Source organism: Ictidomys tridecemlineatus, chromosome 5 (genome assembly GCF_052094955.1).
Source record: "Ictidomys tridecemlineatus isolate mIctTri1 chromosome 5, mIctTri1.hap1, whole genome shotgun sequence".
NCBI lineage: Eukaryota > Metazoa > Chordata > Mammalia > Rodentia > Sciuridae > Ictidomys > Ictidomys tridecemlineatus.
In genome coordinates, this window is record NC_135481.1 from 98,296,065 (window position 1) to 98,317,432 (window position 21,368).

At 42.6% G+C, this 21,368-nt stretch overlaps 1 protein-coding gene across 23 annotated transcripts in view; it reads left to right on the plus strand.

Moving 5' to 3' along the window:
- The window catches only part of Ttll5 (tubulin tyrosine ligase like 5), a 260,216-nt gene that overhangs the window by 149,403 nt on the left and 89,445 nt on the right, over positions 1–21,368 (plus strand). Inside the window, exon 30 of one of the 23 annotated variants that reach the window (XM_078050571.1) lies at positions 91–457. The exons of the other annotated variants lie outside the window; for them this stretch is intronic. Coding sequence (XP_077906697.1) covers positions 91–130 — 40 coding nt within the window. The 3' untranslated portion in view covers positions 131–457. Of the gene's footprint in view, positions 1–90; positions 458–21,368 lie in introns of those variants that run through there. 23 annotated transcript variants of the gene reach the window in all.

Here is a 21,368-nt window from a genome sequence, read left to right on the forward strand (position 1 = left end):
GTTTGCTGTCCTGCCATACCTAATTTTTAGGAAGATATTTTTCAGAGCTTCTGATTCCAGTTGAGCTAATACTCTTCTCCCTTCCTTTAGATTATTTCTTACAAATGTTGCTGGAGATTCAAGTCTCTGACTTCTCAGAGTCAGTTCTCAAAAACAACGGGTTTGTTAATTTCTTTCTTTCTTTTTTTTTTTTTTTGTAGTTGTAGATGGACAGAATGCCTTTATTTTATTTGTATATGGTGCTAAGGATCAAACCCATTGCCTCACGTCTGTTAGGCAAGTGCTCTGTCCCTGAGCTACAGCCCCAGCCTGTAATTTCTTTTAAAAATATGCCCTATGGGGCTGAGGTCGTGGCTCAGTGGTAGCGTGCTCACCTAGCATGCATGAGACACTGGATTCTATCCTCAGCACCACATAAAAATAAAGACAATAAAGTCCATCAACAACTTAAAAAAAATGTGTCCTATGCATTTTCTGTATATCAGGCATTGTTTGCTGCTGGGGAATAGCGATAAATAGCAGAGCATTTCCTGATCTCACAGAATTTCCATGTTCTCAATGCAAGGTTGGGTGCTAGGTAGGATCCATGGTATACATGAAGCAATTAAAGAACAGTGTCTGACAGCAGGTAACAAAGACCTCAATTTCATTGCACAATTAGAAGAAAGATTGTCAGGAAGAGCATGTAGGAATTCAGTCCTTCGCCGTGATGGGCTACAACTGGGTTGTACACGAAGTGAAATGAGCCATTCACAAGAGGACAAATAACATATGAGTCTTCTCATGTGAGGTACCTAAAGTGGTCAAGAGCACAGAAACAACACAGGAAGGTGGTTGCCAAGGACTGGGGGGAGTGAGGAGGGGGACTTCTTGTTTAATGAGTATAGGGTTTCAGTTTTGCACAACGAAAATGTTCTAGAGATCTGTCATAGAATAATATGAATGTACTCCTGGACTGTACACATAAAAATGATTAGGTAGTAAATATAAATTATGTGCTTTTTACTACAGAAAAAGAAGGTAAACAATGAAGAATTTCCAAGACAGCCCCCACAGTTCTGCAAAAATTATACAGTGACCCAAATGACAAGGTCCGTTCTTTCCCTGTGTGTGAGGGCATTATTCTGGAACCAGTCCTGCAGTGTTTCTCTTTCTTTAAAAGCATGCCACCAACTTGAACCAATTCCATATAACTGAAGTTAAAAAATAAAAAAACATAAAAGCAAGTGACCATTGACACTTGCTGGGATGTAGTGAAGTGGAGAGGGAAAGGACTTCATTAAGTCAGACAGACCTGGGTTTGTGGTATTGTGTATGTGACCTTGGGTATGTTATTGACATCTCAGAGCCACAATTTCCCCATCTTTTTAAAAATGTGCATAATTAACGCCTCATTAAGTTGTTAAAGATTAAGTTGAGTTGTATATGTGAAATGAGCCAGCACAGTGCCTGGGTTTTGGTGTAGGATATTGATAACCCTTAGTTCACTTTCCAGAAAAAAAAAAAAGTAAATAAAATAAGGAAAGAAACTTAAAATTGGACTTGCTTGGGTTGCAGTGTTGCTCCACCACTTAGTTTGGTGCCCAGTTTAGAGAGAATAGTCCAGGGTTTCGGGCAGCACTCTGGAACAGGCTACACTGTGCAGAGGTGCCCGTGCAACGGGTGATGGGAAGGCATCAGAATGGGCCCAAGAGACTCTTCCTTTCCTCTGGCCCTTGTGGAAGGGTGGCTTCTCTCTGCACAGCAGGCCTTCCTCTCTGCTATCTTCTGAATGTTGAAATTTCCATCGCAGCTCCGTGTTCCAGCCAGTAAACACTCATATTTTCCATCCATCCTGGGGGTCGAGCTTTGGGAGAGTTTTTCTCTGGAGGAGTTTGGAGCTTATAATTTTGTACTTTATCCTGTTAAATAAACAATGTTCTTTAGCCAAAGAGCACAATCACAAAAAGAAACTACTTGTGGGGGAAGGGGACCAAAAAAAAAAAAAAAGCCCAGCTCTTTCATGTTCAGAGTTCTGTAGAAGTGATATTTCACTCCTTCTCCTTCGATCTTTCCCATAAAATAAAGTTTGCCTGACCTCCTTCTTTGTGAGTCTTAACTCTCACTGTTTCTTCCCACTGAGTAAAACGTTTGGTTCTGTCTGAAATTCATGTGCTGCTTTTCTCCTGCAGCCAGTCACATACCCTTTCAAGGGCTGTATTCTGTGGCATTTCAGGCTCCGTCACAGGTTCCCCAGCTCCTCATCCACCAAGGAAGCTGAGTGTCATCAGTGTGTCCAGGCCAGAATGACTGGCTCCTGCCATATGAGGCAGTGTTAATAAACCTAGGAAATGGGCCCAAGATAGCTGGCCGGCTGGCCACCATTCCAGGGCTGTGACAATGTAGCTTTGGGAACTTGGGGCCTCGAATTAGCAGTAAAAGCAGTGGATCTTTCTTATCCACAAGTGGAAATAAAATGCGGATTGCTTTATATTACCAATGTCAGTTTTTCTAGATTTGTTTGCCTCCTTTGCCACCTCCTACTCACCCCAAAATATTAAAGATAAACTACCTTACATTTCCTCTGAATGAACATGTGTGTGGGTGCATGAGCCACCAAAGCCAAGTGTTGCCTGATTGGGTCTGGAAATGGGATGCCAAGCCTCCTCAGGGAAGACGGAAGTCTCAGGGGACTCTCCAAGCTGCTGGAGGATGTTCACCACCATAGTGGCTGCCCTGTAGGGTGGCCCCAGGTCCATAAATCTACCCCCGCCAGAAGTCTCCAACACCAGCCAGCTGTAGTGCACGCAGAATGCGGGTGTGGAGACACTCTGGAAGCATCAGTTCACCTGGCCCTTCTCCCAGTCTATGGGTACAATCAAACCAAGTTTGCCCAATTGTCATAAAATAATAAAAACACAGGGGATATGGGGACGGTTAAGAAGACACTAGAAAATAATTATTGGAGTACAAGTGAATGTATGCAGGAAGGACCTCAACTCTTCGTTTTTACCAATTGTTAGAACAAGCGACATGATTATAGTCAAGAGGACAAGAATGCTCAGCTGTTTGAAGGCTCTTTTTCTCCATGTGACAGGATGAAGACTGGATGTTTTCTTCTTTTGGAGGTACTGGGGTTCGAACCCAGGGCCTTGCTGGGCAAGTGCCCCGCCACCGAGCCCCATCCTGTGAAAGCTGGGCTTTATTCAAGATTTTCCACATTAAAATATAATTGTCTTGCCCTTGCCTGCTCCACCAAATTTATTTTAAATTTGAAATGAAAGCTCTCTTTAAGCTAAAAAAAAAAAAAAAAAGTTTTCTTTTTTAATAGAGATGGTGTAACTAAATGTTTCATCTGGAGAATAGTTTTATCTGATATTTGTTCAAATAACATTTCCCCCCAGAGTTAACATGGAATTATTGAATATCTCCAAAATGCAAAGTGTTAGGCAGGGCTCTGAAGGAGCTCTTTTGGATAAGGTTCCTCCTGTCCTCTAGGAAGAAAATTAGTAATCATGTGAGTTACTAATGTAAATACTATAAAGGAATATGTGCTTTAGTGTTGAACAGGGGGATTATACTCTGGTGTGAGAGTTTAGAAGAGAAAGTGATCACTTTAGCTGGAGAAGCTTGCAAAAAGTTGAAGGAAAAAAAAAATAGGAGGTGAACTAGAAGGGTAGACAGGGCTTGAGAAGCCACAAGGCTGATGTGCATCAGTTAGGTGATGATTACTTATTTACTTGGTGCCTGTCACTGTGCGAGGATCTGTGAAAGAATCAAAGAATTTTGATTCATGCTCCTATTAAGCTAGGGTTGACAGGTCAGCAGGGAAGTCTAGAGAATCCTGTCCTGTATGTGTACTTAACATTTTTGTATGTAAAGTACAAACTGATTGACTTCAAGGGGCATTGGAATTCAGTGCAGTTCATGATCCAAAAAAGGTCTGCACTGAGCAGAAGGATACAGCTCTACAGAGGAAGGGTTAAAGGCAGGGTTCACACTCAGTCCCAGGTTGTGTTCAGGCTACCGACAGATGAAGAGAAGAAGAGGAGAGAAGGTTGATGTTTCTGTTGGAAATAATTAGTCAAAACCCTCTGAGGTTCAAGTGATAGACTGAAATTATTACCTGTAATGGATATTTCTTAGTCCTGTAACTAAAAGTTGGTGGGGGGTTTAGGAAGTATCATTGCTGTTGTGCATCAGTTAGGTGATGATTACACATTTACTTGTGTCTGTTATTGTGCAATACAATCTGTTTTCCTCCATATCACAACTAAAGGAGAGATTAATAGAAAAGTCAGAAAAAAAGCAAAATATTCTTACAGATAAGTTGGAGAACATAGTTGGAGAATATGGCATGATTAGGTTTCTGCTTCTCAAGTGTTTGCTTTATTTATTCTGAATATTTTCTACAGATTATGTTTACTTGGATAATTTAAACAAAAAATTTCAGGAAGAAAAAGACTTTCTAACATGCCACAGTCAAAAATACAAAATAAGCAAGTTTTATTGTACAGCATGATGACTACAGTTAAAAACAATGTATTATGTACTTGAAAGTTGCTAAGAGCATAGATTTTAACTGTTCACACACACACACACACACACACACACACACACACACAAAAGTAAGGTGAGGCGCATTAATTACTTAGCTCAATTTAATCATGCTAGAATGCATATTTATTCCTTCACTTTGTACACCACAAATATACATATATTTTGCAAATTAAAAATAAATTATTAAAAAGACTAAAATTTAATATTTGAAACAAAAAAAAATGAATGAATGAATCTATTTTCCTGTCACCAAATCCTCACATCTACCACTCTATACTCTTAAGCTGTTAGTTTACTATTTGCTTTCTATCACTGAAGTTTAAGTTTTCTTCATATTATGTCTTAGTGCCTTGGTAAACTGTAGGTACTTAATAATAAGGAACACATTAAATAGGGGGATGAACAGTTGGCCTGTTCCATGGGGCTCCTCTCAGCCCTCCTGATCTCCAAGAAGATCAGTGACATTTCCCACCTTTCTGCTCCTCGTCCCTCATTTCCTGGACTCATGCTTTTAAGAGACATAATTCAAAAGTAGCTCTGGCTAAGTGCACAGTTTTAATTCCTAGAGAATGGACCTTTGCTGCCCTTTCTGTCCAAGTGAACTAAACACTAGAGAGCTTATCCATCCATTGAGCTTAAAATCCTCCCTCCTTTTTCCCCACCCGCTCGCTCTCTCCTCCCTTCCTTCTCTTCCCAAGTAACTAGGTCCTGTTGTTTCTCCTTTGACTCTTTTTCAGTTCTTCCTAGTTATCCAAAATCAAAAGCGCCCTATAAATAAGAGGTTCTCCCCAATCTGAGGGGCAGAGACAGGGTGTGGAAGAAGAGAAAAAAGCAGACAACCTTTCTTTTCCCATTCTACTCTCTACTCTGCCCAACCCACAGGAGTCTTAAGAGCTACTTCTAGAATATACTTGAGAGTGGAGGGCCATCTGCCATCTTGAGAAGCCCCGTGTAGGGTAATTCTTTGTTAATCTTGACCTTCTCATGTTCATTGACCAGGAAGCTGTGTTCCTCTGATGTGCAGCTCTCTAGCTCTCGGTGTTCTTTTCTAGTGATTTCTCCTCTCTGGGCCTCATTGCATATGCCTTCTGGCGTCCTCTATTTGAGTGTCAATGTGAAGGGAATACAGAGCGTCAGGCTTCCATGTCCTAGTTCTCATATCCTGTTTGCTCTACTGAGACATTGCCACTCCTCCTTGTACAGTGGTTGTGTGTATACTTGTCTTTCTGCCCATATTAGATTATAAGCTCTCAGAGGGCAGAGACCAAGTCTTTCTTACTGTGTGCCCCACACAGAGCGCTCAAATGAGTGTTTCGTGGATGCCTGGGAGACCAGTGCTGTTCAGTACAGCAACCTCGAGCTTTGTGTAGATAATTAGATTTAATTCAAATGAAATAAAATGAAAAAATTCAGTTTCTCAGTTACATTATCCACAAATCAAGTATTTGAAAGCCACAGGTATCTTGTGGTTACCATATTGGGCCGCTCAGGACTACTAGATGGCTGGTGTAAATTGATGTGATAATGACCCAAACTTTGTCAATAGTTTAAAAAATAAAAAGAAAAAATTTCTAATGGTGTTTTTTTGATTATTTTCTTAGGCTCTTCAGTAGATCCTGAGCCTCTTTTGTTTAGATCTAAAGATTTACCACAGATGCTGATGTTGAGCTAATTTGTGGTGTTGGGAGGAGTATACACTGATACCTTGGAAATCTCTAAAAGTCGGAGCATTTCTTATTGGTGGCTAACCAATCAGTGGGGGTGCCTCAGAGGATGTGCCTCATTAGCCCTGTATTTTCCAAGGTATCCATGGCTAGATGTTGGGGGAGGTCTTGCCTTCTCCCCACCCCTCTACCCCAACCCCACCTGCTCTACTGGCTGCCCTGTCCTGGCTTCTAGAGCCGCTCCAGCCCTGGGGAACAGCCAAACATGCGGAAGTGGTTACGTGTGCTGGCTCTCAGGGAAGCTGTGGCTAGCAGGGGGAGTGGGTGGGGTCCTGCCTGATGGCTTTTCAAAGAAGCCAAATCTTTGAAGTTTTGTTTCAGCAGCTGCCAGGTATGCTGTTTCAGCGTTTCGCAGACTCTCTCCCCGTGTTCCCATATCACATTTTTTCTTTATGATATGTGCATCGTATATACAATGGAGCTTGGACTTTGGGAGCATAAATATGAAATTGTGGAGGAAGGAGGTCGAAACGACCCTCTTGGCTTTCTCTTTTCACTGTGCTGTGAATGGCCCCTTTAATATCCCATCTTCCTCTTAGCCCTGTCCCTTTCCAGTCACCTGCCAAAGGAGAGGCAGATTCTTTTTTCTTCTATTTTGGGAACATAGTGGTAAGGTTTGAAAAATTGAAAGTGCTACAAGTCTGTGATAGCCGGGATATCAGGCTTGCCATTCGAGCTCCTTCCTTTTTCAGAAGATGAGATGATGACCTGCATCCCCCCAGCAAATAACCCGGATCCTGCTGGTCTTGGAGTACCCTTCTTGTTCACCTAGGCCAACAAGAAATACATGTGTGTTGACTGCACTTGTAATCAGTATATTTGTGGGGGCTGGGTAGGTACAGAGCCCCTTTAAATCCCACTCAGTGCTTCCTATTTCCCTCTCTTCAGCTTAGGAATCCCTTTCCCCAGTCCAGTCTCCATTCACCCCAAGCCTTTCCGAGCTGCTCTGAAGTGTGTTTCTTCCTCTGAACCCCTCTCCATGGACTTTAGTGTGTGTTCCTTTGTATAGATAACCATCTTTTTCTGCCTTTGTTTTTATACTCCTGAGATATCCGTTAAAGACAAAGACTATATATTTTTAAAATATTTATTCTTTAGTTGTAGGTGACACACAATCTTTATTTCATTTTTTAATGTGGTGCTGAGAATCGAACCCAGTGCCTCACATGTGCTAAGTGAGCACACTACTACTGAGCTACAACCCCAGCCCAAAACTATATTTTTGCAAAAAGGACCCTGGAGCAGGAATGAGAAGACCTCCACCTATCACCTATCACTCAGGACAAATCATTGAACAAAACTTGAACCTCATTTTGCCACGTGGAAAGTGAGAATGCCTGCATTTCATGGAAGTTGGATGAATCATATTCGTGAACATTCTTTATAAAGCACCAACATGGTTAGGTGTTTTCATATTATTAATGCTTATTGCTATCAGATAGAGCTGTTTATGTTGCCGATGTACACAGGCTAATCTCCCCGCACAGGTGAGTCAGCAGCTCAGTCTCATGTTACTCAGGTAGGCTGGCACAGGTTTAAAGCATTCAGAGTCTGTTCCAGGTGCTTCCTGTCATCGCTCTTTCAGCATGCAAGCTCCTCCTCGCAGACCTGTGGGGTCACTGTTTTCTTAGAGTCTCCCCCTCTTCTCCTGTCAGGCCCAGAATGAGCTCTCTTTTAACTCTCTCAGTCCTTACAGCAGCAAGACATCCATCCCATTTTATACTTTCAGCTGAAATGGTTCTCCTGGTGGACTGTCCCTCCTCATCTCGGCCACCTGCATCCCACAGCACTGCCCATCTGGGCCCTGGGCCCTGGGCCCCTCCTTCTCCCCAGCCAAGCACTCCCAACTTCCCTTCCTGTTCTTCTCTCACTGTCCTTGCTCTTCTGCCAGGCTGCCAACGCCCCCTGACCCGCCCCCAGTCACCCTCTTCCCTATCATCTCATCCTGTGATTTCCTCCTTTCTTGGAGTTCTTGCCTTTCATTCAGAAGGGCTCTTCCCATTCAGAGACTCTGCTGTTTGGTGCATATTCATGCTCCTGTCTCCTTAAAGCACCCCCATCTTAGGAAAAGGGGGAGTAAAGAGGCACTGCCTTTTGTAGCACTGTCATATGGCTTGAGAAGTTTTTTATAATAAGATATCTGAGACCTCACATTTAAATATCGTGACCGACAAATTAAGAACATGTATTTTAGAGGAAGCCAATTTGGAGTCCTCCTTTTTTGTCACATTACAGTTATTTCACCTAGGGCAAGCTCTTTGAGCCCAGTATTCTTGTCTTAAAATGAGAATAAAATGCCTACTTCCTAGGGATGTTCTAAGCAGCAAATGAAAATTATGTGACTAGGAAAAGCCCTTTTAGCTGGGTGCAATGGCACATACCTGTAATCCCAGTGACTCAGGAAGCTGAGATGGGAGGATTGCAAGTTCAAGGCTAGCCTAGGCAATTTTGTGAGATTGTCTCAAAATAAAAGATATTAAAAGGACTGGGGATGTAGCACCACTGGGTTCAATCTCCAGTACAAAAAAAGATAAAATCCCTTTTACATAGTCCCCACTGAAGACTATGTGTATGTTGGACATTATTATTCTTAATATTTCCATGTCATCTACCCATATCCTGGTTTATAGATGTTAAGAAGTGAGTCTCAGAAAAGTTAGGAAGATTGTGCGAATTCTCACATCTGCTGAATGATAAAAGAAGGACTGGAACAGAGGGGCTTCTGGTTCTCTGGTGACAATTCCATTTGATCCCTCTGACTCCCATTTGTTCTAGTTTCCTTTTTTTTTTTTTTCCTGAGGATTGAACCCAGAGTCACTTAACCACTGAGTAACAATGGTTTTACATTTTTTATTTTGAGACAGGCTGTCACTAAGTTGACTAGGGCCTCACTGACTTGCTGAGGCTGGCCATGAGTTTGGGATCCTCCTGCCTCAGCTTCCTGAGTCACTGCGATTATAGGCATGCGCCACCATGCGTAGCTTAGTGTCCTTTCTTCCGATGGAATGTTGAGCATTCCCGATGGAAGAATGTTCATTGACTCATCCATTTGTTTATTCAGCAGACATCTCATAACCAGGCTCTGGGTGTACAAAGGAATGTATTGTCGTAATGGTTAGTCCAGTGGGTAAGAAGTAGTCACTATGAAGATAGTCACAGTGCAAAAAGCATGCCAGCAAAAGGACACTTGAAGAGCAAGCTGTATCAGAGGAAGCCCAGGGCAGATTTTGCAAAGGACAAAATGTTTATTTCCTAGGTGAGGCAGAGAGGTATGGAAGAGGGAGCTGGAATGCAAGAGGGTAGGGGCTTCATGTGCAAGAACCCAGTATGCCTTGCTAAGAGGGTTGGCGTATCCTGTTGTTTGCCATTTTAACTAGTGTCAAGTGAAGTCAGGAATTGATTTTTGGCTTTTGGGGGTTTTTTGTTGTTGTTATTTTTAATATATTCATGTTTTATTATCTTTTTATCATTTATACCTAGTATGAATCTTTGTCATTCTGGTTGCAGCCCAGTTGTGACCCAAAAAGCTGTACACCTTCTACTGACTTCCCAGGCAGGGGCAGCCTGCAGCTGTCACATGTTCAAGTGAGAACTTGATGCCTTTCCTCCACCATGTCCTTTGGAGGACATGGTAGATAGGCCATGTGCTATAATACCCATTTCTACCTGTCCCTTGATGTAGTGACTGACACAAAGCATCCACTAATCTCATATATAAGAATGAGTTCAGATACCTAGGTCCACAGTCACTGACCATACTTCCACCTGGGCAGCTGTCTAGCCCATCTTTGGTACCACAAGGAGTCCTGCACCATCCCTGGACTTTTCCTACTCAGCCTCCTTGCTTCCTTGAATCTGAGCTTTGGCTTCACTTGGTAAGATACCTACTGCTCTGCTAGTCAAAGCCTGCCAATCTCAGCAGTTGTCATCCTTCCACATACTTAAAATTAGATCAGCACAACCAGAGGGACCAAACAATTCAAAACAATACTCAACCCAGTGAATTCTACCTGGTGGAATCAATATTGAGGCAGAGCATTGTCTCCAGTGCCTATGAGGCATCCCTGCAGGACTGTGGGGTGTTTGAACAGCACTACTTATTTACTGCCCTGACTAGACTCACTGCACTCATGCCCCAGGTATCTTCATATTCTAATAAACATGTGGTCTGTAGCTTGATGCTATACTTTCTTCCTGAAATGTTGCAAATATACCCAGCTCCACACCATGCCACAGGAGTCAGTGGGCTAGGCATTTTGTTTGACAAGCACAGCTGTAACACTGTATTAATGGTGGCCCAGGCCTGTAATCCCAGCAACTCAGGAGGCTGAGGCAGGAGGATCACAAGTTCAAAGCCAGACTCAGCAACAGTGAAGCACTAAGCAACTCAGTGAGACCCTGTGATCGAGTGCCCCTGAGTTCAATCCCCAGTAATTCCCCCAAAAATACCAAAAAAGAAAGATCTGTAGTTAGAGGGCTGGGGTGTATCTCAGTGGTAGAGCACTTGCTTAGCATGCAGGAAGCCCTGACTCAGTCCCTGGTAACCCCCAAAAGGGTAGTCAAATATATTTTACACACTAATCAAATGTTACATGCTTGAGAAGTTTTCTCAGTCAGAGCTAATGAGAGCCTCTTTCCTTTTGTGAGGAGCTGTGTTATAATCCAGTAATAGACTGTCATGAAAATGGACCCTGAATTAAGCCCTGGTAGGAGAGCAGACCACTGTGATACAATGCTTTGAATCTGACTTTTCTTTCCCTTTTCAAATGTTTATCTAATTGCATCAGTTACCTATCGCTGTGGGATGTAATATTCCTACATTTGGTGGTTTAAGACAGCCAACATTTACTGTCTCAGTTTCTGTGGGTTGGCAGTGGAGAAGCAGCTGGCTGGTTCCAGCTCAGGTTCTTTCTAGAAACTGCAGTTACAATGTCAGCTAGGAGGGCTGCAGTCACCTGAAGGTTACTTAAGGTAGAGGATCTGCCTCCATGGGGGTCATTCTCACGTGGGTGATGAATTCATGTTAACTGTAGGCAGGAGGCCCGTGGACTTCGCCACCATGCTGCCTGTGTGACCTCATGACAAGCAGCTGCCCATCCCCACAGAATGGTGATTGAACAGGGATTAAGGTAGAGCCAAAATGTCTTCTGTGACCTAGCCCTGGAAGTCACACGTCATCATTTTTATTTAATTTTTTTCCATTGTGGTAAAATTGATGTGACATGAAATTTACCTTTTAGCCATTAAAATTTTTTAAAACATGATAAAATACAATGTAAAATTTGCTGTCGTAACCATTTTTAGATGTCCAGTCCTACAGTACTAAGTACATTCACATGTTCTGCAGCCATAACCACTCTCCATCTTCATCATTCTTTTCAACCTTTAGAACTGAACTTCTTTCCCCATTAACACCCCCATTCTTCCCTCCCTCTAGTCCCCAGAAACTACAATTCTACTTTCTTTCTTTTAATGTTATTGCATTTTTGTACATTTATTTTTATGTGGTGCTAAGGATCAAACCAGTGCCTCACAAGTGCTAGGCAAGCTCTCTACCACTGAGCCATAACCCCAGTCACCCCATTCGACTTTCTGTTTTAATCATTTTGACTACTTTAGGCACCTCATAGTAGAATTATATAACTTTTGTCTTTTTGTGACTGACTTTATTTCACTTAATTAGCATCATGTCCTCAAGGTTCATCTATATAGTAACGTGTCAGAATTGACTTCCTCTTTAAGAAGAACATCATACTCCATTGAATGTATGTGCCATACTTTGTTTCCTTATTCATCCACTGCTGGGCATTTGGAATGCTTCTGCCTTTTGGCTGTGGTGAAGGTTATACCCATATGATTCAGGCATGTAAGTATCTGTGTTCATGCTTTCTATTATTTTGGGTACATAGCCAGAAGTGGAATTGCTGCATCATGTGATAAACTCTTTTTTTCTCAGGCTTGATTAATTAATTTTATTTTTCTTACATAAAAACTCTTTGTGGTGGCACTAGCTGGATTTCGAATCCTCTGCCCAGAGGCTCAGTTATAGGTCTTTACTCCATGGCCTGGTAGGAAGATTTTGCACATGTGGTCTCTTCCCAGAGGTCAGGGGTCATATAACTATACCTATTGGAGATGGCATCAAAGGTGGCCCTGGCAAAGTTGCCAGATGGAACAGCACAGACCCTGGCTGAAGTGCAGTAGTTGTGGCCTCAGCATCAACTTCTTGGGCACAGGGGCTGAGATGTTGCTGGTGCCTTTAGGGGTGGGAGTGAGGATCCCCAGCACAGAGCTGCAGTCACCGGTCATGTTATGCAGGAGAATGTGGGCCTGCTGAGCTTGTTTCCTTGTAGGCTCACTGCGCAGCATGATGGCCCTGCAACTGGCAGTGGATGCCTCATTGGAGCACTTACCCTGAAGTGCCCATAGCGACAGACTCCTTGAATCTGGTGTATCGTCCAGCATGGATCTGCTTTTACACAGACCTAGTCTTCAACCCTAGCTTGGAAAGGGCATGCCCGGAAGAAGGTAATCTCAAAATCCTCCATGCTCAGGGAGGAGACGTAGACCTCCTCCGATTCTTGATGATCTTGTCCTTGACCAGGCAACCCAACAAGGTGGTAGGGAGTCATTCCTTGTCTTCAGGCTTGCCTCTGCCATCTCAGGCCTGGGACCGAGCATCTGCAGCCCTCGCCCCAGATGCCAGTGCCAACCCTCTCAAGAAGCTGCTCTGGCTACTTCCTGGACCTCTGGGCCTTCCCACAGCGTCTCTGCCACTGGTGTTTTCTTGAAGAACAATTCCCATTTTGAATAGAGAACCACTGTACTGCTTCTCCTAGCTTCTGTACCCGTTCTGCATTCCCCACAGTGCCACATCCTCAGCAACACTTGCTGTTTTCGGTCTTTTTGATTGTCACCATCCTGGTGGGTGTGAGTTTGGGTTTGCGTTTTGGTTTGCATTTCCCTAATAGTGATGCTGAGCATCTTTTCATGGTTTTGTTGACCTTTGGAATATCCTCTCTGGGTAAATTATCTATTCGAGTCCTTTGCCCACTTTTTAATGCCTGTTTTATTGTTGCTCTTATTTTAAGTGTTCTGTGTATATTATCCCTTATTGGATATATGTCGTGCAAATATTTTCTCCCTTTCCATAGGTTGCTTTCTTACTCTGACAACAGTACAACCTTTGATACACAAAGTTTTTAATTTTGATGAGTACACATCTGTTTTTTCTTTTGCTGCCTTGACTTTGGTGTCATGACCAAAAAGTAGACTTGGCCAACTCCCATGTCATGCAGTTTTTGCCCTGTGTGTTCTCATAGCTTTAGCACTTGCATTTGGGTTTCTCAGATGTTCCCCTTATGTGGTGTCCTGTGGTAAACCTAGGCCAGCCCCATTCAGCATGGAAGAGGCTGCAGGGATATGGACACCAGGAGGTGGGACTCTTCAGGACCCATCATGAAGGTTGGCTCCCACAGTAATTCAGGTGCACAGTTTTAAAAGTGAAGTAATTCTAGAAGGTTTGTAGTGACAATGGAATCCCTTGTCCCTTCTTTCCCAATGCTACTCAACTTTCATTTCCATGATCCAGGTAGAACTACTCTCAACTTTCTTTTTACCAGCTTCTTGGTATTTACCTTATATTTCTAAGTCATGCTTGTTCTGCCATTTTTAAATTTTTTGTTCAGGAAATTTATCACTCCATGCCCTCCCCTGCATCATGCCCTTCCTCCCATGATGGCAGTAGAGTGTTCTGTTATATCAGTGCCCACTGTTGTCATTATCGTGGCTCAAAAACTTTGGGGCTTCTTAAGTCATCATCTTTTCTCTCTGTTCTCCATTTTACTGTTATTGTGTCTGACTTTCTGGGGATTTCCCCCAGTCATTGTTTATATTTTCTGCTTCCCTAAGTCAGACTTGGTATATGTTGTGAAGTTAAGAAATGTCCCAGCTTTCAAATTTCTTCTGGTTCAGGACATTTTGCACAGGCTGCACACAGGAGGACAGGGGGTTATACAGGTTTATTTTATCTTATGTTCGATAGACTGAAATATTTACATCCATGCCTTTAAAAATTAGTTGTATAAGAAGCACATTCATGTAACTACATCATATGGTAGTCTGACATATACTGGCTATAAGAAGTAAAGTCTTCTCTGCACAGCTGCATTGAAAGGTTGATTTGTATATTTTGTTGTGTCTTCTCCTATGGTTTCTTTTCCATCTTTTTTGTCTGTTCAAATAAACATACTTAAATATTTTTAGCCACCATGTGGTTTTCCAGAGCATGAGTGTACCATATTTATTTTGCCATTCTCCTATTAAAGAGTGCTCAGGTGTAGCCAGTTGGGCATTTGTAGGGAATCCCTTGTATACATATCTTTGTGCACATGTGCAACTATTTCTGGAGAACAAATTTCTAGAAGTGAGATTGTTGGATCAATAATATGTTCACATTGAATCTTTAAGTTACTGTCAAAATTGGCCTACAAGAAGGCCGTCCCAATCCTCGACCCCCAGTCTGGAGGGCAGAAGCATGTCCTTTCCTTGTCCTTGGCCTATATGGCCTGCCATTGACCTTTCCAGCTATTACCTGGACCATTGTATACAAGTTACCTCCCATTTTTACTGATAATGGAATTAAGAGAAGAACCTGTCTTCAGATATATTACCTTAGAGGTGCTTTGGGACAAGAAGATAGCCAGGAGGGGGAGGGTTCTCTGGGCTTGTTATATCATTAAAGCTAGAAAGCGTCCCCGAATCTGCATCTTCTTTCCCTCACACTTCTTGGGTGCTTTTCTCTCCTGGTACTGTTTTTTTGTTTTTTGGTTTTTTTTTTGGTTTTTTTTTTTTTACCAATTTCACCCAGAAGCCTAATCCTCCTCCCTCCCTCAATAACGAATAACCAGGAAAGTCACAGAACCCAGAAAACTGAGTGAAAAAAGCTTAAGGAAAATATTAAGAAGGAAGAAAACTGTTTGATGTACTTTTAATATAAAATGTGGAAAAAGCAGAGAAAGGTGGGGGTTGGGAGGAGGGAGGAAAGAGATTATTCACGGTAATGGGAACCAAATGTTGGCTGGGCACACCATGGCGTTCTCACACTCTTCCTGTAAACGCTGGGGCTTTTCAAAGTGATAATAATGGAGAGCCAGCAGCCAGGACACACCTTAACCCTTCCCTGCCTGGATGCTCCTTCAAGTGAGATTCAGAGGTAGTGCCTGCTGGGAGGAAGTTCTGGTGCACAGACGAGTTCTGTGCCCCTCGTGCCCCTGTGGATGGAAGAAGGCAGGCCAAGGCCAAGGATGAAGAGAAAAGCACCTGCCTGCTCAGACCTCTCTCTGTGCACCGGAATCTCTCCCATGAACAGCAGGCCCCCTGCTTGGCTTACCAGTTACCATGATGGTATCTCCTCATTTTGCTGTCTCAAGGGGAACTTAAAAGGAGATGAGAACCCTCACGTGACAGGCAGACGGTCCTTTTCCATTGGTGATAGTCCGTTATTTGAAAGCCCTCCAGCTGAGGTGTCTTCTATGCCAGTGGGAAGTAGAAGCATTATTGGAGTCTTGGGCCTTAGTCTCTCTGGGGTTGTCCATTCTTGCCACTGGAACAGAGATGTAAAGGCCATTCAGAGATGAAGGGCTTTGCCTGATCCTTGACCTCCATGTCATCTGCCTCTTGGTCTAGCCATTCATCCAAGGAAGGGCGTATTGAATGAAGCTCCTGGCTCAGCTGGCCCTTCACTTCCATCTAGATTCAAACTTTGTCCATGTGGCTTTCAAAGTCCATCTTACACTAGAAAGAAAAGATTATTTTTGTGTGTGTCAAGTATTTCCCATTTCAGAGGGACAGCCACCAAATGTAGGGCAGCGGTGGCAACAGAGCAGACAGCTGTGCTGGCTGCGTGACCTCTGTGTGACCCAGTTGGCTCATTTTCTTTACCTTTTAGCAAGGTTAAAGGTCATTTATTGTTTTGTTTGCAGTTTGGGGGATTGAATTCAGGGGTGCTGTACTACTGACCAACATCCCCAGCCTTTTTAAAATTTTTTTGGTTTGAACCAAATCTAAGTTGTCCAGTCTGACCTTGAACATGTGATTTTCCTGCCTCTGCTGGGATCACAAGCATGTGCCACTGTGCCTGGCTTGTTAAAGCCTTCACTGAGATTAAAGCAAGAAAAACATCTACCCAGGCTGGGGTTGTGGCTCAGCAGTAGAGCACTGACCTAGCACCTCCGAGGCCCTGGGTTCGATCCTCAGGACCATGTAAAAGAAAATAAGTAAAAACAAAGGTGAACAAGTAAAAGAAATAAATATTTTTAAAAAAAAAGAAAAGAAAAACATCTACCCTTCTTTATCATGATCCTCATATTACATACAGCTAAATATGAAACATCTCTTGTCTGTAAAAGTTTTTAAGTCATCTTTGAGCTTATTTTGTGGTTTGGTGTCTATGATCCATATAGGTGATATGAGATTTAGGTTGTGGTTTGTTGTGTGCTGATGGGCATACAATTTTTCCAACACCATTTATTAACAACAAGTGTCTTAAAAAGGTTATTGTTCCTCCATTCTATTGGTTTTAGAGCTTTATCAAATTTCAGTTGAATGTATTTGTGTAGATATTTGAATGATTTTAGTATTCTAAAACAAAAGTCTACAACAAGAGTAGTCTGTTAGAAAGTCTTTGGCAAGAGATGTTTTAAGTTCTAATTTTTCTGTTCAGTGTTACTGTGGAGGCATACAGACTTAGGTTTAAAAACAGCTCTTTTGCTTAATTCTTATGTGAACTTATAGAAAGTATTTAGCCTTAAGCATCAGTTTTCTCATCTGTAAAATGGAATAATGCTGTCTCAACAGGTTGGCCTGGAGGCAAACAAAAAAGAGGTATCTTAAGAGCTCACCTTGGAATCAGACATTAGAAAGACATGCTTGCCCACCCTGCACCACACTTACCTGTGCCCTTTGCATTCCCCAAACCTTAATGGTTCTAATCCTTTAGACAGCAACTTCTTCATGAGTTCATGGGCATCCCAGTTAAAGCTACTGTGCTGTGCTGTGCTTAAATGGCAGTTTTGACCAATGACATTTCTATTTCAGAATGTGTGAGAGCTCTGTCTCTACCAGCTTTAGAGACAGCATCTATGCACCCTCCCCAACTCCTTACATTTGGCCACCTTGGCTTTCCTGTTGTTCCCTGCTCTTTTCACTGCTTTTCCTTCTACCTGGGATTGCTGATCACCTTTGGAGACCCAGGTAAAATGTTCTATCTGCTTTGAAGCCTTCCTTGATTTTCTTCCTTAGGAAGTTGTTCCCTTCCTCTTGCTCTCTAAAACTAAAGCTAGTGTCCTGTTCCTAGTCCAGTGGCCAGCAGCAATCACAACATACTGGGACAAGACTGGGACAGAACGTGCTGAAGTACTGTGGCTGCTGCACTGCTTAAAGTACCCTACCATGGGATATTCACTCATAAGTACTTTCCTAATTTTGTAATAAGATTGAGTTCTTTGTTAAAGAGAGTAACAAAAGGAAGACAAGGAAAAGACACTAACATTAATTGAGCACCCAGCTTCTGGGCTCTTTGTGATCCATCCTGTTATTCTTGAAAACATGGCTGTAACATGGACGGCGTTCTGCTCGTGTATGAATGGTTACATCATCAGAGAGGTCACAATTTGTCATGGTCACTCAGCAAGTGAGTGATGGTGCAGGAACTTGAGACCAGTTGTTTCTGATGTGAAATCTCCTGCTTCTCAATGTCCCTCCTGGTCACCACTGGTCTTTTCACGGTGGCATCCTGGACTAGTTACACCTGTTTGTTGATGATGACATGCGAAGGGAGATGGGCGTATTTCTGAAACCAGCCCTGGTGGAATGAGAAACGATCTTTCTGTGGACACAAGTAAAGAGAAATGTAGTAGCTGGAGCCATACAATTCAGCCTCACGATATCTTCATCCCAGGCTGTGGATTTGTGCAGTTGTCCACATTTCATAAGGGTCAGTGTCACAGAAGGCTTTATATGGGGACAGAAAACATCAATAACCTGAGAAGCTGACCATAAATATATGTGTTGTATTCATAACTTGGATTAAACTTCTCCTTGCTTTGTTTGCTGGCTTTGAATATAACTTTCTTTCATAGATTTGACCCAGCAGGTCAGGCCCATCCGAATGGCCACTTTACATGATGGGTAATTATATAGTAGATCTCTGTTGACTCTGAGCGGGTGGAAACATGGATTGTTCTGTCCTCTTGGCTCCTTTCTATAGCCTAGTCATACAGGTGTTTGTCAGCATGTCTCTTAACTGTCATGTGTCATTTCAGCTCTGGGTTAGCAAGCATATTTGGTTTAATTGCTGTAGCCTTTAGATGAAAACCATTTTTTTCGTGAAAAGGAAGAGGTAATGAAAGATGTCCCTGTTAGCCTCTAAATCATTTATGGACTTGGTGCATGGCGAATTAGGCCACAAGACAGACATACAGATGAATCATGCATTTTTTCATCAGCAAGTGTAATGTCTGAATTTTGAGCTTTACAGATACAGATTCTTATTTAATTCAATCCCTAAAATGCAAATTCCCTATTCCTACTTTTATCATATTCATACCCAAAATGATCTGCCTCTATACCAAGAGGGCACAGTTACCATTGGATACAAGAATTTATATTAAAGTTTGTGAGAAATTTGTGTTATGGCCCATGAAACTCAAAAATATCACAAATAATAGTAACTAATTGCTTTATGCACCCAATTCATTTAATAGCTATTTTTGACTTTTGCCAGCAAGTGTTCTAGGACCTTAACATGTGTTAGCTGATTTAGTGCTCACAGCTACTCTATGAGTTGAGTAGTATTATCACCCATTTTACAGATGAAGGAACTAAGCCCAGGGGAGATGAAGTAACTTTCCCAATATGACACAGTTGCTGAATGGCACTCAGGATTCAAAGCCAGCAACGAGGAGGCGGAATCTGTGCCTGTAATCACCCTACCAGTGATTCTCCTGGTGTATCAGAATCCTCTGATGAGCTTGCTGGGACCAACCCCAGAGTAGGCGTGGAGTGAGACACAGTTGTTGTCATTGTTTAACAAGTTCCAGGGTGCTGCTGCTGCTGCTCTTCCAGGGACCACACTTCACACTGTCCTCTGTTCTGCTGCCTGTCCTGAGGTTGGCAATGACATGGTATTCAGTGCAAGTGCTGAGGTGCAGGATGGTGTGTTTTCATGGTCTGGTACTATCAAATACAGGTTCCTCTATTTCGTGCCAACCGAGACCTTGGACTAGGCCTTCTAGTTCATCTTGAGCAAATTCAGTAGTCCTGTCTTGGTATAACAGAAACGTGTGCCATGGTTACTAAGCCGTGGGCCTAGTGTGGTAAAGAGCTAGCTGTTTGCGTAGGTTGTATGTGAAGGTAGCTCGGGAACGGTCTCCTTTCAGCAGTTATGTCTGTACTGCCGGAGGAAAAAGACTCCACCAGAAGTGTACATTTTATTTTCCCTACTTTGGCCATATAGCTTTTTAAAAAGAAATCTCCATTCTTGTGATTTCCCAGTATTGTCCCTATTTAAAAACATTTTTAGTTATAAGGAAAGAAAAAGGACAGGTGGAAAGGTTTTTTTAAAAAAAAAAGAAGAAGAAGAAGAAGAAGGGTGGAGTTTTTGGAGTTGCCTCTCATTTCCCTTGGCTGGCTCAGGGAGGGGACAGAGGCAGGTTCCTGGAGCCAGAAAAGCTGTGGCCTTGACTGTGCCAAGTTGCCTGCTGTTTTGCTTCCTGGGAAAAGGGGAGAAGTGAAGGGAGCCCCGCTGCTGCGATGGGGCAGGAACTGTGACACTTTGCAGGCTGTTTGTGTGCACTGGGTTTGAACCCGGCTAGGATTCGGTGTGGATGTTCTTGGAAACTGGCACGTCAGCTGCCCTGGACAATCTGCACATTAGCTTTCACTCTAAAAGCTTTTCCTGGCTTGCTTCTACAGGCTGGGAAAGCAAGGTGATGGCCGTCAGTTTTACAGGGGCCAGCTGTGCCTGTCTGTGCCTCCATTATTGTCACAAGGCATCAGACTTTTTCCCTTTATTTGATAAAAATCCTCCAGAGCTGGACCCGGCCTTCACTGTTGAATGGACTGGTGTCAGGGAGTTCTCCTTTGGCTTTCTTAAAGGTCACTCTTCGCTCACTTCTTTTTTAGCTCACAGCTACATTTTTTGGGCTTCATGTGGTATGCTGGTCATGCCAAAATAAAGAGCTGGATCAAAGACATTTCTTGTTCATAAGGCTAAGGATCAGTCTGTTTTTTCAGATCCAGAAAACGAATAGATAAAGGACCAAGGAGTCTCTATCTACATAACTGGCCGTCTCCCAGGATCCAAAATTGCCTTCTAGAACAGTGCTATGAACTTAACCTTTGGAGAGGTTTGGTTTTATATCTAGCTTTGTGTTCCATAAAGCTAGCTCCCAGAGTCTGCCAGATGTACTAAGAAATCCAACTTTGTCCTTATTTCCTCCTCCTGGGGACCATTCCATCAATCATGGAGTGGTAGGGGTGTGGAGACAGCCTAAGTCTGGTTCGCATTCTGCATCCACTGTCTAGTCCAGCTGGCTGGGATCGCACTGTACTCTTAAAGGACAGGCATATCAGATCCTAGCTTTTTGACATACCTCAGTGTGTTCTTCTAAATTTATGACACTGTCACATAATTATTTAGTAAAATCAAAGTACAGTTAGTCAGAATACCCCCCCGGACATCTTTTTACCCATACTACTGCTTCTTTTTCTTTTTTTAAATCTGTTTATTAAATGAATCATTGGAAAGTTTTCTTCTCAGTTGCTTGTAGTTTTGTGTTTCAAACTTGATATCTTACTTGGATCCTGCACATGTTCTTAGTATCTTCTGACATTTTTCTTTTCCTTTATTGATTTTGAGTCACCTTATTTTAATTTGTCATTCTAGTCTGCCTTCAGCTTTTCTGCTAAGATATGTAGTAAACAATAGGGGACAGATCAATTTTTCAAGTGCTATTTGATATACATCTTCTTATTTAGGTTTTTAGTTTTCAGGGCACATCATTGTCCCAAACTGTTAATTCATCAAGGAAAGTGAAACTCATC